The 17,621-nt window shown below is 38.2% G+C and overlaps 1 protein-coding gene across 5 annotated transcripts in view; it reads right to left on the bottom strand.

The window, feature by feature from the left end:
• Window positions 1-17,621, bottom strand: part of NBEA (neurobeachin) — a gene marked incomplete at both ends in the record, with an annotated part of 621,684 nt that overhangs the window by 289,308 nt on the left and 314,755 nt on the right. For all 5 annotated transcript variants that reach the window (XM_080719963.1, XM_080719960.1, XM_080719962.1 and 2 more), the window contains one exon: window positions 8,487-8,551. In XM_080719963.1, the coding sequence (XP_080576089.1) occupies window positions 8,487-8,551 (65 nt within the window). The remainder of the gene's footprint in view (window positions 1-8,486; window positions 8,552-17,621) is intronic.

Below are 17,621 nucleotides of genomic sequence, written 5' to 3'. Positions count from 1 at the left end.
TAACCAGCGACTCCTGACTCAACCTGGTGAAAATAGCAAAATCAACACCCTGAAAATGGCCTTCCTGCACCACGAAGTATACTTCCTGAGAAGTATATCTTTGATTCTAATTCTTCTTCATTTCCCCCCAAAACATTCTCTTTTAGAAAAGAAAGCATCTTCCTTAAAGAAATATCAAGTTAGAAAATATTTGTAAAGCCTTTCTAGTTCAGAAAGAGCATTATCAGCAACATTAGGAAAAACACACATTTTTCTAACATTGTTAGGCTAGGCTCCTTAGGTCTTCTAATACTAATTTAGTGCTCTACACACAAGGACTTACAGTCTTCTGTTTGTGGTCTTAACTACTTTATAACTCAGAAAGCTTAGTTTATATCAAACCTTCCACCTTTCCCTTTCCAATCGCAATTGCTTAGCTCTTTATTCTTCTGTGGTAATCTAGTCTCAGAAGGTTTAACATCCTTATGGAGGGTTTACATAATTTACTCATCCTATGGCTTAAAGTAGATTTAGAAAACATTGTTCTCAGAAGGACAGGGCAATTTAAGATTGTTCTAAGACACACTAGATATAATCCTAGTATACTGGCTTAGAAAAATGGTTTTCAAATTATGCTCTATTAAAAGTGAAATAGAGCACATTTTATATCCTAATCCTCTTTATAGACAATAAATGTTTTAGAAAATAATATTTAACTAACAACAGGCCAATGTACCGAATGTTTTCATCTTTATGCCTAATTATTTTTCAAAATGGTGAGACCAATCCAAGGTTCCATGTGATTAGGATGACAGTCCAGAAATACTAGTCAGAAGATTTCTCTAATCTAGGTTTAACTCCAGGCCAAATCATCAAGCCCTTGGCTTAAGTTCTGAGAGTCCAAGTAAAACAGGCTGGAGTCGTAACATGTAGAAGGAAGCCAATGCCAAGAGGTACAAGGAAGTCAAAGAAGAGACAGAATAAAGCCTGCGAGTGAGAGCAGGAGGCTCAAGACCAGAGATGTGGCGAGACTACGGAGAAAAGGGCCTCCTTTGTATCATTGTGTTCTACTAACTTCTAATAATAAGAGCAGAGAAATACATATCAGTATTAGGAAAGAAAGCTTGGGAGACAAATTGGAAAGCAAACAGGCATAACAGTGCAAGGAGCCACAATGCGGTACAATGATGCTAGGAAGAAACACGGTGCTTCTGGAGGCCCTGTGGCGGCATTCCCAAGCTCTGCTGTGCTTCTTCAGTGGAAGGGTTCCTTTCCCAAGGAAAGGGGCTGCCAACCTGTGTGGCCAATCCTGGTATTATGAATCCCTGTAAATGCTTTCCCCTTTATTACAACTGTAATTTACTGCTTAACTTTCCTGGTTTAAATACTAAACAATATGTGTTAAGTAATATTACAATAAAAATTGAGGCCAATATCAGTATTAAAAAATCATACTCAGATGCAATATGTTCCTCATCTTAAAAACTCAAGAAAAAGAAGCTACATATTTCCTCTAACTCTAAAGAATGAAATAAAAATTGAAATCAGGTTAAATTTAGTGCTAAACATGAATACATTCTGGCTTTTATGGTGAATATTCATTAATTATATTCTGTAGTCTTTTCAATAGAGTGATAAAGGTTTATTTTAGACAATTAATTTATTTCAAAAGATGACTCAAGTTCTGTAAAGTCTATTTACCCTATTCCTCAATTCATATTTTAATAATTTAAATTCCAATTATTATTGCCAGGATATTATAGGCAATTTTACATCCCATTAACCTTGCTTTGTTTTAATTACAAAGATCCTTTGTTAGATTCCTTTAAATGATCCAGTTTATAATTTCAGCCTGTCCTGGGGAGTATTTTAATTCAGCTGCACATTCATCAACTGTTTTTGTCCTGTTAATTGTAGACAACTGCACAATTGCTTTCTCCAGCTATGATTGATGAACAAGTGTAGCTGTTAAGTAGGATAAACATTTATAACAATTTCCACTTAAAGATTTTTATCTTCATTCCCACAAGGACAAATTAAAGACTGATATTCTAACAACCAAGGGGAAGTGGATTTTTAATGTTTCATTTTAAACAGGTTGAAAAAGTTAAGAAAAATGTTATCTGTCCCAGAAAATGTGATAAAAGTGTGTGTGAACTATCTAATCTGTGCTTAGCACAGAGTAAGCATCAACAACAGCAGCCAGGTAGACAGACAAATGTCTTTTCTGTAAGTGCATCCCAACTATTCAATTTTGGCACTTTTTTGAGCCAGAACTCACTGAATTTATATAAAAAAGACCTAAATTGAAATAAACGACCCAAACTAAAGGTGAGAGTCAGAAGAATTCTCAATATGCATTATATGTAACAACACAAACATTTTCATTTTTAAGTGCATGTATATATAGCAGCTGTAATAAACGTCATATATATTATTTTGAACAACTAAAGAAGGTTAACCATTAGAGACTGAGTGAGAGGTTCTACAGCCTGTGGAACAATGTCAGAGGGAAGCCATGTTAAATGCCTATAGACTAGGAGGTTTTCAGGAGACCTGGTACTTGACCTCAGTACAAATAATATATGTATGCTACAGTTTACACCAGGCACCATAGAAATAGTCATAAAAATAACAGGCACCAACCTTTAGCTATGAACCAGTGCAAAATGGAGATGAGGACAGAATAGGGGGAGACACGTAGATTAGGGTGCAAAGAGGCAGGCGTCCACTGAAGAGATTGCTAACGTGTTAAAGCAAGCACCCACTCCTTTGTGTTGTGGACTTCTGGGTAAAACATTACATTGTCAAGGCCAGCAACCTCAACCCGCTCACCCACGCTCACTCCAATCCTCATGGGTTCCTCAGTGTTTTCACTCCTGTTTATGTACACTGGCTACTTTCAATAATCACATCATTCTCTACTCATGTCAAACATATCATGAGTCGCCTCCAGTTTCATCATTTCTCACCAAATGATTCTCTTTGTCTCATCTCAGAGAAAAGAGAGGCATCACAGGAGAGCTCCGAGTCCTGCTGCCCATTGAACTGCCTGCATCCTTTCAGAGCCCTGCCACAAATGGCAATCCTTTCGTCCTAGCCCACCGCTCTTACAGCATTCCTCTTTCAGTACCATCCTCTTGTCCTTGCACCATATTGGCTTCTTTCCATCAGCATTTAAAAAATACTAAAGTCCTTCCTTCTAAAAAATAAGCTCACCCTCCCCACCAAATTAACTCTACCTGCTGTCAGTAACCACCTTACCTTTCCTCTTCTGGGCCAAATTTCTTTCTAGAAGTAATTTCTGTCTATATCACCTCTTACTGCTCCCTATTCCCTGCCACTAACTTCTCACTCTTTGATTCACAATGATCCAGCTCTGTCTCCACAACTCTATGTAAAACACTACTTTCCTAAAAGGTAGTCCCCTTAGTTTTGCATTCCCACAACACCCTGTATTATAATTATAACTTTAATTACTTCAAACAGGAGCACTGCCTACTAGACTGCAAGTGCTATCAGGGCAGAGGCCAGGTCTACACTTAGCATCTTTAGCACACTGGTACCTATCAGTGTAAGTTTAGACAGTTTTACCATGGCCCTCTTGCAACTGAATCCAGTGGTCCTTTTAAAACTAATTTAAAAATATACTCATTGACCATTTATTCGTTTTCAAATACTCTACATGATATTCTTTCCTTCATTCCTACAAATAAATACTTGTGATCACTAACTACATGCTAAGTACTATTTCATACTCCAGAGATTTATAGTAGCAAATAAGACAATGAAAACACACACACACACACACACACACACACACACACACACACACACACACTTCTTAAAGAAAGTATGTTTAAAGTGAGGGATATAGATGTATCCAAGCAAAAAAGAAGATAACGAGATAATTCTATCACAGTATTAAAACTCAGTTATGCCATGGGTGTATGACTCAAGAAGACAGTGAAAGAGTCTCTGTTAGAGAAGGTATTTACACTGATCCCTGCAATAATAGAAGAACAGTCAAACATATACAAATGTGGTGGAAGAGGTTTCCAGGAGACAGCAGTGGATGTGTGGCCCAGGGTTTCCCACTCCTTCTATACACTCTGCCTGAGCATCACATCTGTATCTTTCTCCATAATTCAGCAAGTACAAATAGAGACTGCTAAATCTAAATTTCTATTTCAGCTCTCTCCTTGGAGAGGTCAAGACTCAAATGTTCGATGTCTATTAAAGTGCTACAATGCCCAAGTGACCAAAAGTGAGAACACCTCTCACCCAGCCCATGCTTCTCCTTCTGTATGGTGCTCGCCAGGTGAACTAGACTGACATGCCAAAATATACAGTTTTTAAAGCCAGAAATTAAGTTTCCTTGATCTTTTCCTTCCTGTTTTATCAGCAGTTGTACTGATTTAATTTCTAAAAAATACCTCAAATTTATTCATTTCTTTCATCATCTTCCACAGCTACTTTTAGTTCATGACACTATCATCTTCCCCAGAATTCCTAAAACCCCACATCAGTATCCCTGTTCCAGTCATGAGCCCTTGAAATCCATTCACCACGCTGCAGGCTATGCCTAAACCTTTTCCATTAATCCCTAGCTCTCTTAGCACAGCTTATAAATCTTTTCATGCCATGACCTTTGCCAATGACCCTTTCCATGAAGGGATTACTCTTGTCTCTATATGTCCAGCACATAACATGCCCTTAAATAGCTTCTGGATGACTTCAAATACCTTGGTGGCAACATATTTTGCTATGTTTTGCCTCCAGGCCTTTGAACTACACCATGGCCAATGCCTAGAATTTTAGTACTCTATTTTTTTCCCACCCGGATATTTTTAATCATGTCCCAGGGCTCATCTTCGCATTCCCTTTTCCTTGGTATACTCTTTGAGAATCCTAAAAACTATTACGTGGTGTAACACACCCCTCCAGCTGGTAGGGGCTCTGCTCTTTAATGCACCAGCACCTGAACCATCTTCCCTGCAGCATCCTTGTAACGTATGTGGTTGTCTAGTGTTAACTTATCCCTCCGATTCTTAACTACTTGTATGTCCTGGTTCTTATGAGAGTGTTTGGTATGTAGTAGGTGCAGAGGAGCGATTTCACCATGCATATACAATTTGTTCTTGTAAATGTATAGATATTTGTGTTTGAATTTTTATTCCGAAATTGGTTTTTTCAAGAAACTTTTGCTATGAACAGTAAAATGACAAATTTACTTATTTATTTACTTATTTATGTAAAGTCAATGTATTTTTACTGAAGTAATTTTACACATTGTGATTCCTTCTACTGCCTTCCAAGGTCACTATAGTTCTTCTAAAGCATAAGGCACAATTTATCTTCAAGAGAGCCTTGCCACAATTTTTGTACTCGGGTTTCTTTTATGTCCACTTGAATTATTGACATGCTGATAATAATTTCAAAATTTCCTATCTATGATCTTTGGGACCTAATTTTTCAAGTAACTCAGTTTAGGTTTATTTTTAGAGTTTTCAATTTCTGACACATGCTCTGAACATGAATGAATTCAAATTATATTTTTTCTAAGATATTACAGTCAAGAGTAAAGACAAATCTTTGAAATATTCCAGTATTTTCTATTCGACATCCTCTTCTGAAGATAAAACTTTCCCTCTCTCCATCCCTCCATCCTTCCCACCCTTCTTTTCCTTCTTTCATATTGAGGATTAAACACAGGGGCATTCTACCTTTGAGCTATACCCGCAGCTCTATTTTGGTTTTTATTTTGAGACAGGGTTTCACTAGGTTGTTGAGAGTCTTGCTGAAGTGCTGAGGCTTGGATGTGGTGGCTCACGCTTGTAATCCCAGCATTCGGGAGGGGGAGACCAAAAAAAGCTGTCGCGGTTTGCAGACAGCTTCAGCTACTTAGTGAGACTCTTCGAAATTCAGTGAGACCCTGTTTCAAAAAAAAAAAAAAAGACTAAAACCTAAAAAGAAAAAAACAAAAACAAAAAAACAAACAACAACAACAACAAAAAAAGCCAGGCGTGGTGGCGCACGCTTGTAATCCCTGCGCTTGGGAGGCTGAGACAGGAGGACCCCGCAGGTTCAATGCCAGCCTCAGTTGGCTTAAGAGACCCTGTTTCCAAATAAAAATAAATAATAATAATAATAATAATAATAATAATAATAATAATAAAGTGCTGAGGCTGGTTTCGAACCTGTGATCCTCCTGTCTCAGCCTTATAAGTACTGGGCTTACAAGTGTGGCCCACGATGCCTGGATCAGATAAAAGTCTTTAAAAAAGGCCATCTTGATGTATCATGTGAACATGAATATGATAAAATTAAATCAAGATAAGTGAAATTTCACCCATGATCTGTGTTTTTAACTATCAACTATTCAGTCTTGAAACCAACCTTTATGGCACCATCAATTTTAACTGTCTTAGGTATCAAATAATATTCATTCTTATATTATCAAAACTCATACTGAACAAGAAGTCCTAGGTTGAAAAAGGAGATTTATTCTTTGTATCTGTCTATAAGTCTTCGACCACAAGATAAAGACACACACAGTAGTGCCAGGGTGATACAAAGAACATTATAGTAAACGTCTATGATTAAAAATTAAAACTTTATCTATTTTCAACTCCTTTTATAATACAAAACAAACTCTAAACTCTGCACTGCATTAAACTATATCAGAAACATAATACCTCTCAATCATATTAGCGGAATTTTCACCATTCTCTTTTTTTTTTTTTTTGAGGCTTTCTACCTCTGGGCTATCACACCTATTTTAATATTTTATTTTTAAACAGGGTCTCACTAAGTTGCTGAGAGCCTCACTAAGTAGCTGAGGCTGGCTTCAGACCTATGGGATCCTCCTGTCTCAGTCTCCCAAGCACAGGATTACAAGCTGTGCCACCATGCCCTACTCTCCACTCCCCTTTTCTAAGTCAATAACAATCAACTTAAGTAATAGAGGTTCAATTCTCTTGGCTCTTAGGAGAGTTACTGGTAATAAAATAATTCTTCTTTACTCTCAGTTGAAATGCATAGCAAATTAGCATATATGTTAATTTATTTTTAAAACTGACATAACTGAGTTGACTTGAAAACATTTTTTATTTTTTTATTTTATTTATTTATTTATTTATTTATTTATTTATTTTGGGTGGTATTGGGGTTCCTGGAAGCCCTTCTACCTCCAGGCTTCACTCCCAGAACTATTTTATATTTTTTTATTTGTAAACAGGGTCTCTTAAGCCAGCGAGGCTGTCTCCGAATCAGCGAGATCCTCCTGTCTCCGCCTCCCAAGTGCGGGGATTACAAGCATGGGCCACCACGCCCAGCGAAAAACATTTTTTTTATTGTTTTTCTCATTGTCTGAAAATAGATAGCAATTATTACCTATTCTTATCACAAAGAGGTTTTGTAAGAAATAATGAGTTACATTATGTAAACTATTATTTGTGTTATAAAAATTTTCTGCATCGCTTGTATTGCAGTAGTGCAAAACTTTCCTTATATGACATGTATTATTATGACAAAAATGATTAGATCATAAAATATCAAAATGATGAGCTACTATAAAAATAGAGGCTTTTTATCAGAGTCTAGTGCAATGACAGAAGAAAGCTCAGTAATACTAAGTGACATTTAATTTTTAACCTGGGCTTTTATACCATTTGTAAACTATTTTATCAAGGGATTTTCTTTCATGACACCCCCCTGACAAAAAGTGTTTTATGTACAGTGAACATTATTTCCTTATCAATCTAATTTAGTCTGTTTCCAAATAAACAAATTATGTCAAATGCTCAGTAACTATTTTTAATAGAACACCCTATATCATACAGGAAAGGCAAGTTGTAAAGGATGCAGGCCTTGGGCTGCGAGACACTATACGTGGTGACAAGGGTGACAGCTACATCCGTCATACATACCCGCTGCTGCCCATAAAACACTGCAAAAACCACAGTTAACAACCACTCATCACAAAGTGATAAATACAGCAATCATGTGAAACATCATTTTACTTCTAACATTTTAATAATGGAACATATAAATTCCTAAGCAAGATCACTGCGCTTTCTGTATTTAACAACCTCCACATTTTCAGGTGGATACTGAGCAGTAACACATTCAGAGAAAGCTACTTTGAGGGAACTGATGAGAGGCTGAGGGATGAACACTGAGCCCAGCTCTGAAAACAGATGGAGTGGCAGATGGGGCTGCAGATTGGCTTCACTTGATCTATGTAAAACAACTTTCCTACTTGGTAAGCTGTGGCTAAGCTCGCACAGAAACCTCACAAAGTTCATTTCATATACACCTGTTTCTCAGAAATAAATATGTTTACCATTTTAAACTTTGTTAATTTAAAGTGTAAATGCCCATGTTATAAGTTATTTTACTCAGAGATACTTTATCAGTTTTGGAACAGATGGCAGGAAAGAGCAGTTGCCCAGTGGAATAAAATGTACACTGAGTAGTTGTCCAAAAATTGTAAAATTAATTACCTTCCTTCATTGATGAGTTCAATAAATGCAAGTCCTGCATTCTTCTGAATAGAATTTTGCCATTCCTAAAGGAGAAACCAAACCAAATATAAGAAAAATGAGCATGTAAATGAGAGTAACATCTGGTCTAGGGATTGTATTGATGTTGTTGATAACTTCCATATTATATTGTTCCTAAATGTCTCTACAAGACTTTAACAAATGTTATTTTGCAAGAAATCAAAGTTTAATAAGTAGATCTGAATCACAGAGTTTATATAGTGCTTTTAAAAGTTCCTAGAAATTTCAGGTTTGATACTGATTGAGATGAAAGTAAGGATCACAGGTACAAAGGATTCTCAGACGCTTCCTTCAAATAAAAAAAACACAGGTTACCAAGAGATCTGATGTAATTATGCACACAAGGACTAGAAAAAATATTTAGAGCATAAAACCTTAATCTCCAATATAAATATCATCCACTGGAATTCGAAAACAAAAATTAGAAATATAAACTATATATTTAGATTAATTTGGGAATGAAATGTAATAGTTATACATACACTCCAAATGACTAAAACCTCCATGGAAAAATACAAATAAATTGTTTTGAAAATTGAAAACAAAATATGTATTTAACATTAAAACTCAGTTAAGTGCAATGCACTTTCACGGGGTCAGGGACATCATAATGAACATAAATGAGGACTATATAATGTTTTGAACTAGGAAAACACAATGCATATTTTGTACTTTTCCTATGGCATATTTAGAATATGATTTAAATATATTTTCTGGCGATTGGTCTATTCAAATAATTTCAACTTGTGTTTCTTTTGTTTGTTTGTTTGTTTGTTTGTTTGTTTTTTGCTGGTATTAGGGTTCCTGGAAACCCTTCTACCTCCGGTTACACTCCCACACCTATTTTATATTTTATTTGGAAATAGGGTCTCTTAAGCCAGCGTGGCTTCGAACCTGCGCCATCCTCCTGTCTCCGCCTCCCAAGCGCGGGGATTACAAGCGTGCACCAACACGCCCGGTAACTTGTGTTTTTTTAAATACAGGTGGTAAATAGCAGTTTTAAAACTGAAATTATAGTTCTTTAAATAATTATATAAACTCCTTTAAGAACTCTAATACATTTATGTTTAATCATATATGTATGTATTCTTATATAGAAATTCCTATTAATCACATAGTATATGTACATATGTAGATTCCTACTAATTACGTACTTATATCCCATGTTAACTATATCTACATCTCTATATGTAAGCCTCTATCAAATACATCATTCATCTATAGATTCTGCTACACCTCAGATTTTCTGTTTTTTTCTTTTTATACTTTATTGATGCATTGTAATTACACACCTTAATGAGGTTTAAAGTCATACAAACAAGCATGTACACATGTCTTGGTTTGTTTTTATTCAGATTACTAAATAAGCAATATTTAATTATCGATGAAATAGGTATTTATTAATAAATAACAGTTACTATACCAATAATTGAAATCTTTTAATATTCATGTTATTACTCAATATAATTTGATTTATATTAAAAATAAACACTAAATTTAAATAATTAAATAAATTAAGTCTTATTAACAACCATTTAAAAATTAATGAAGTGCTGGCCACACAGAGGTGGTCAGTTGCCCTGCCCATAAATTCACCTTCACAAAAAAAACACAAACTCCCTGTCAACCCTTCACTTTCCTCCTGATCACATTACCTCTTGAGGCTTTGCACATGCTGGGAATAAATGTGGTCCCCCAAAGAACATTCTTGGGTATGCAAACATCCCCTGCTTTATGTAAATGTATGAAGAATTATAGAAGAAAAACTCATGATCTTAATTTCCCAAGGAGAGAGAATCAACACCTGGGGAAGTGATACAGAAACCTGAGGACAGTGCAAAGTCACTGAGTTCTAGCTACAAAACTTCTAATTAAAATGTACCGAATGCTCATACTGAGATTCCATTTTACACAACTTAGATAAATTTTCAAGTTACTTCTGTCAAAAACAATTATAGGAAGTTCCTTTCCTAATTTTAGCCAAATAACTTACTATAATCTTTTGAATATTACTATTATATACACTATGTTTATTACAAATCAAGATTCCACAAAACACATAGATTTATTAGAAATGCCTGACATTTTTGTGATAGTAAAGAGAAAACTGATTCTATATTGGAAGAATCATGTCACTATGATTCTTACAACTTCGTAAACATTTTTTATAACACTGTTTATATACTAAGTCTCTTGAATCAGTATAAATTTCTACAATTAAGAGAAGTTTCAATAACATTTCACAAAATACATATCCAGGCATTCCAATGCATTCCAAATTATACCTTATCTAAAAGATTACAGAGAAAAATATCTTAAAAACTCTATTGAAATAAAAATTTCGTGAATTTGCATTTATTCTATGAGATGCTAGCTTTTTTTAAATTTATTTTTATTGGTGCATTGTAATCATACATCACATTGGAATATAAGACTTGAGAGGATATACAATCACACATCATCCAATTAGCCCTCATCCAGTCCACATCCCATTCCCTCCCCCTCCCTCAATCCCATGCTTGTTTGGTGATTAACTTTGATACATATGTTTATGTACCTCCTGCTTTTTAAAGAGGCTCCATCCTCCCCTATTCCATACCCTCTGATTGGTCACCTTAATTACTTCACTGTAGGGCCCTTTCTATAGCTCGACCACTTCCTGTTGCCCCTTTCCTCCTAGTTATTGCTGATTAGGGGAAGCATCTGGTTTTAATTTTCTGCGATATTTCTCTGTGCATGCCGTGTTGCAAATACCGATCCCACTCTTGACGGCCCCAGTTGTGGCCTGGTTACCCGGTGGACTGATCCAGACCTCGCTGGCTCAAGCAGCGGTCTTGCCTCATGAGAGGCCCCGGTTCTGGCCTCCCTGGCCCCGACACTGGCCTAAGCGCTCAGCAGGCTCCGATCCCGACCTCAGAGGCCCCAGCACCGGCCTTCCTCACGGCAGGCTCCGATGTTAGCCGATGGCCCCGGCATCGGCCTAACCCCTCGGCAGGCTCCGATCCAGGCCTGGGAGGCCTCAGTAGCGGCCTTGTCTCACAGAAGGCTCCAATGCCGGCCAGTGGCCTCGGCACCGGCCTAACCTCTCAGCAGGCTCTGATCCCGGACTCGGAAGCCCCAGCACCGGCCTTGCTTTGCGGCAGGCTCCAATCCTGGCCTCGCTGGCCCCAGTACCAGCCCAACCCCTCGGCAGGCTCCGATCCTGGCCTCAGAGGCCTCAATAGCGGCCTTGCCTCACGGAAGGCTCCGATGCTGGCCGTTGGCCCCAGCACCAGCCTAACCCCTCAGTAGGCTATAATCCCGGCCTCTGAGGCCCCGGCACCGGCCTTGCCTCACGGCAGGCTCCAATCCCAGCCTCGCTGGCCCCAGTACCGGCCTAACCCCTCAGAAGGTTCTGAACTCGGCCTTGGAGGCCCCAGTACTGGCCTTGCCTCGCAGCAGGCTTTGGTCCCGGCCTCACTGGCCCCAGCACTAACCTAACCCCTCGGCAGGCTCTGATCCCGGCCTCAGAGGCCTCCATAACGGCCTTGCCTCATAGAAGGCTCCGATGCCGGCCGTTGGCCCTGGCACCAGCCTAACCCCTCGGCAGGCTCCGATCCCGGCCTTGGAGGCCCCAGCACTGGCCTTGCCTCTCGGCAGGCTCCGATCCCAGCTTTGCTGTGTCCGTCGCCGGCCTCACCCCTCGGCAGGCTCTAATCCAAGCACCCTCTTCACCCAACTATTTGTTCCACATTCTCGAGGGTGCGTGATGGTGGTAGCATTCTGCCTCTGGGGTCATTACTTTAAAGGTTCCAGGTGTAATGCATCAGATCTCTGCCTCCCCTGAGTACTGGCCACTGCCATTGCCACTGCCTCCACCATTTCAAATCTTTCCCAAGCTCTTTTACCACTCTGAATGTTGTCCAGTCTTCCTAAGCATGTGCGACGGTAGCATTCAATCTTTGGTGTAATTTCTCCAAAAAAAAAAAATAAATAAATAAGGTCAGTAGGCTCTGATTTCTGCTCCTGAATACAAGAATCCACCGCCAACGCGGAGACCGCTTTCAGCACTGCCTTTCTCCTTGGTCTCCGCTAAAGTCTCTCTCCTTACAGGTGATGTCCAAGATTCTTAACAATGTAGAGAAGAAGCAGTCCTCCTTAGCGGGGAATTTTTCCAATAATTCCAGTTCATTTGGATAAGTTTTGTCTGCATCTCCAGTATCCTGGCATCTGCCACCTCCTTGACCCCTCTCCGATATTTTCCTTTTTTCTTTTTCTTTTCCTTTTTTACCGGGTCCTCCAGGGTGGAGAGGGGTTTGCCTAGGGGTGCCCCGCCAGCGCCTGCCCACCAGCCCAGGGTCGGGGCCAGGGGCCCGGACCACGGGGTCCTTCCGGGTGGATAGGGGGGTCGCCTAGGGGCGCCCCGCCAGCGCCTGCCCACCCGCCCAGGGTCGGGGCCAGGGGGCCCAGACCACGGGGTCCTTCCGGGTATGAGATGATAGTTTACTTTTAATACTTTTATGGGTGCATTATGGTCTCATGTCATAATGCAGTTCAGAGTGATAGTAACACACATGCACACAGCACTTAGTGGTCTTTTCCCAGGCTCCTCTTCCCATTACCCCCTTCTCCATACAGGGTACTGAGATTCGTACTGGTATTCTCACAAATGTATACAATGTCAATGGAAGTGATTCACTCACTGATCCTCCCTCTCCTCACCACTCTCTTCCTCTATACCACCTTCCTGGCTCCACTGGAGTTTCTTCTCCATTATCTAAAGTCTTTCTGAAATCTAGATCACTCCTTAGCTTCTGCATATAAGAGAAAATGTGTAACCTTTCAGTTTCTGTGACTGGCTAATCTCACTTAACATAATGGTCTCCAGGTCCATCTATTTTCCTGCAAATGACATTAATTTTGTTCTTTTTTTAAATTGGTGAGTAGTGTTCCATTGTGTGTATATACCATAATTTTGTAATCTTTTACATGGAAACAGCATAAATAAGTCTGCTCTAAGCTAAGGATGTTTTAAAAAAAGAAAGCCAAAGATACCATATTAGCATAGAATTTATTAAAGAAATCTGATTTAGAAGAATGCACTGCCATTTTTTATTTTTTTTATTTTTTGGTGGTACTGGGGGTGGAACCCAGAGGCTTTCTACCTCCGGGCTATACTTCCAGACCTTTTTTATATTTTATTTGGAAACAGGGTCTCATTAAGTTGCTGAAAGCCTCAGTAGCTGAGGCTGGCTTCAAACCAGTGCGATCCTCCTGTCTCAGCCTCCCAAGCGCGGGGATTACAAGCGTGTGCCACCATGCCTGGCTGCACTGCCATTTTTTAGCATAAGGAAAGAGTAGGAATTTATATGTCCCTAATAAAGGAGACAACAGAAATTCAAGATAATATATTGAACAAGAAAATGGAAAATAAGAGACATTACAAAGAAGAGATACCATGTCTGGGGAAGAACTTGAATTTGGGGCTAGAGTGGAAGAGAGAATTAAAAATTAAGTTTTCAATGTATATGACTGAAGAAAATGGTATATTATTATGAAACTAATGAATAAGAATGGACAATTTGTGGAAATCCATAAGTAATGTGGTCCTTAGCATTTGTTGAATTTTGACTGAAAATGGTATATCAAAAAAGAATGTGGGATGGAAAATTATAAACATAAAAATATTAGGAGCGCTGGGTATGGTGGCACAGGCTTTAAATCCCAGCATTTGGGAGGTGGAGACCAGAGGATTGGGTTCGTGGACAGCCTCAGCTACTTAGCCAGGCCTTTTGCAATTCAGTGAGACCCTGTTTTAAAAAATAGAAAGACAAAAAAATAGGGCTGGGGGTGTAGCTCAGAAGCACAATGCCCCTGGGTTCCATTCCCGGTACCACACACACACACACACACACACACACACACACACACACACACACAAAATTAGGTAAAAGGCCTTTAAGAATAATAATAAACAAAAAAAGAGTCAAAAATATAGGCTGAATTTTAGGAGCATTAGAAATTTTATGATAGAAAAAGAAGCTTTTGAAAGAACTAATAAACAATCTATCAAAATATAAGAACAGAAGCAGGATATACTGCATTATTCAACAAAAAAGCCTGCACACATACACACACATTTATATATACACACTGGCTCAGAAAGACAAAAATATAAAGTTCCCTTTAATCACACAATATTACTTTCAAAGTCATTGCCTACAGTCCTGTAGGCACACTGACATAAAAGATACAGACTAAAACAATCATAAAAAAGATGGTAGGGCTGAGGAGATGGGGATGAAAGCTAGAAAATAAAAATAAAACAAGGGAAAAATTCTACTAATATTCTTCAAATATATGAAGATAGTGCAAATATAAAAAGGCTTTGAAAAAGAGTAACATACCTTGCAGAAAATAGAAAAATGATAATTGAGGCATAATAAAAATATAGCAGTGGAAAACAAAAGAAGTAAGAAATAGGAAAGCTGGAGGCTCTTTCTTTGAAAAGCCAGTCAGTATTCAGTAAGTAGGAGTTTAGGAAAAGTAAATACGATACATTGAAGATAGGAAATTTTCAAAGAAATTCAATTTGTTTTCCAGGAATTAGACATTATGGCATGACTTCCACAATAAAAAATATCCTCATAAAATTGTAGACTATGAGCGGTAAGGAAAAGGCTAATGTGAGGAAGAGTATATACAAAGAATCACCAGTCAGAAACTAGGATTCTTAACAGTAAAAGTGGAAGGCAGAAGAAAGCAATGCCTTCAAATGAAGAGGAGTGTAATCCTCAGAAAACACTGGACTGCTAAAATATTGATAGAATATAAGAATAGTAATATCAATAATATCTCTTTTTCAAACATACATAAAAAATCTTTTCCTCATTCACTTTCACTCAAGAATCTGCTTCTGGAATGCTCTGCCAGAAAGTGAGCAGACCAAACAGAAGAAAAAAGATCACACTGGGACAATTTCCAAATCTCAGGGATTTAAAAAACAAAGGTTTATTTTCTGTTGTGTCAACTGCCCACATTCTGCCCTATAGCATCGTTGTCAATCCCTCTCTGGGGGCCAGACTGACAACACAGTCACTGTCTAGAACATTATTGACAACCAAGATGGAGAGAGAGAGAATGGTTTGTTCATGCATTGGCTCTTGTAGCTTCTGCCTACATTTCACTGGCCAAGAAAAGTCACATGACCAAGCCCTAGTTTCCTGGAGCAGGGGAGTGAAAAGCTACCAGATACTCAAAAGAAGATAAAGAATCAAACATATGTGACCACTACTAAAAGGGAAAAAGTGAGGAGTTTGACCCAGACCGAAGAAACAATGAAATGACACAGTAGAGAAGCAATGGAAATTCTCCAAATAAGGGTGAATGGAAGTATCTCAGCCACCGCTAAGCAGAGGCTGAAAGAATAATGGATGTATATTATATGTACAGTAAATCTTCAGTTCTATTCCAAAGGTTGGGGTAAATTTAGTGATAGGCAGATAAAAAATGTAGTCAATTACCCTGGAGCCCAGAGGCAACTGATTTCAGGAGAAGAGTTGTTTAAGGAAGAAAATAAAGAATTGAACTTAAAATTCTGTTTAGAAACACTAAAATACTCTGAAATTGTAATATAACTATAGTAAGGGAAAACTGAAATCTTCTCCCCTTATTGTTTAGCAGCAAGTAGTGGTCTTGTTTGAAGACTAAAACGTTATGGTAAAGAAAAAATGTACAAAATTTAAAAAATCACAAACAAATAAGTAGATAGTAGAATGGTGGTTACCAGGGATTGGGGTAGAATTAGGTAGGCTGCAGAGATTTGGGTTAAAGAATAACAAATTCCAGTTAGATGAGAGGAGTAAATTCAATAGATCCATTGTACAGCATAACAACTATAGTTAATAATTTTTAATACACAGTACTCTTGAAAACTTCTATGAAAGTAGATGTAAAGTGTTCTTATCACAAAAGTGATGATAGGTGATATATATGTAAATTAGATATATTTTCTAATTTCACAATGCATGTATAATTCAAAACATGTGTTACCTGGTAAATAAATGCAGTTTTATCTGTTATTTTAAAAATTATGGAAACAAAATGCTAAAAAAATAAAATTTATCAATGTAATTTTTTTCCTCTCCAGAATTGCTTTGTCAATAGATGGGCAAGTAATTCCTGATTTTGGTCTGATGACAATGTTTTATTATTGACAGGTTCATATTTGATTTCAATTGCTTCTCATAAGGCCTAAAGTTACCTAGCTATTCTCCTTTCAAAGTTTCCTGTGCAAAGAATAGAACAAATAAGAGGGCACCACAAGTCCTTTTGCCCAAGAGAATTTTCTTGATCCTTTTTATGACGGTATGACTGTCACATTTTCATTTCCTCCCCCAAGTTTTTGGAATTTTTATTTCTATGTAAGCATTAGAAACATATCTCTGCATTTGCTTGTATGTTATTCCCGTGTCAGTTTCCCCACATGTCAGAATGCTGGGCTATGATGGCAATACCAGAAGTCCCTGAATTGGTGGTTGGAATGGCATGGCTGCAAAGCAGGCTGCATTGGGCTGGCCATGGGACCAAGTTAGAGAAGGTGGTGACTAGAGTAGACAGTAACTGACAGTTATGTGGAGAAAGCAAAGAAAAAAATGGACAGGGGTTCAGAGAAAGATAGTCTTAAAGTCCACAGAACGAAGAGACTTCAATATGGCTGTAGGCTCTACCGGCCAGAGATAGAGACATTGGTTATAAGGAATGAGTGGTGATGGAAATGTGGAAGAAGGCAAAGGGCAATGGGTGTCTTGAAAGTGGCAAGGAAAGCTCTTTCTTCGGAAAACAGAAAGAACAAAAAGTAAGTGTGTATAAAATTTTTTCTTTTACTTTTTTTTTTTTAGTTCTGGGATTGAATTTAGGGGCATTCTACATCTGAGCTACACCCTCAGCCCTATTTCATTTTGAAAGAGAGTTTCACTGAGTTGCAGAAGGTGGAGGGCCTCATTAAGTTGCTGAGGCTGGCCATGAACCTGTAATCCACTGTTTCAGCCTCCCAAGTACTAAGATTACAAGCGAGTGTCATCACACCTTGCTCCA

The sequence above is a fragment of the Muscardinus avellanarius genome (genome assembly GCF_963383645.1).
Source record: "Muscardinus avellanarius genome assembly, chromosome: 2".
NCBI lineage: Eukaryota > Metazoa > Chordata > Mammalia > Rodentia > Gliridae > Muscardinus > Muscardinus avellanarius.
The sequence above is the reverse complement of the archived record's forward strand: the minus strand, read 5'-3'. Positions and strand labels throughout refer to the sequence as shown.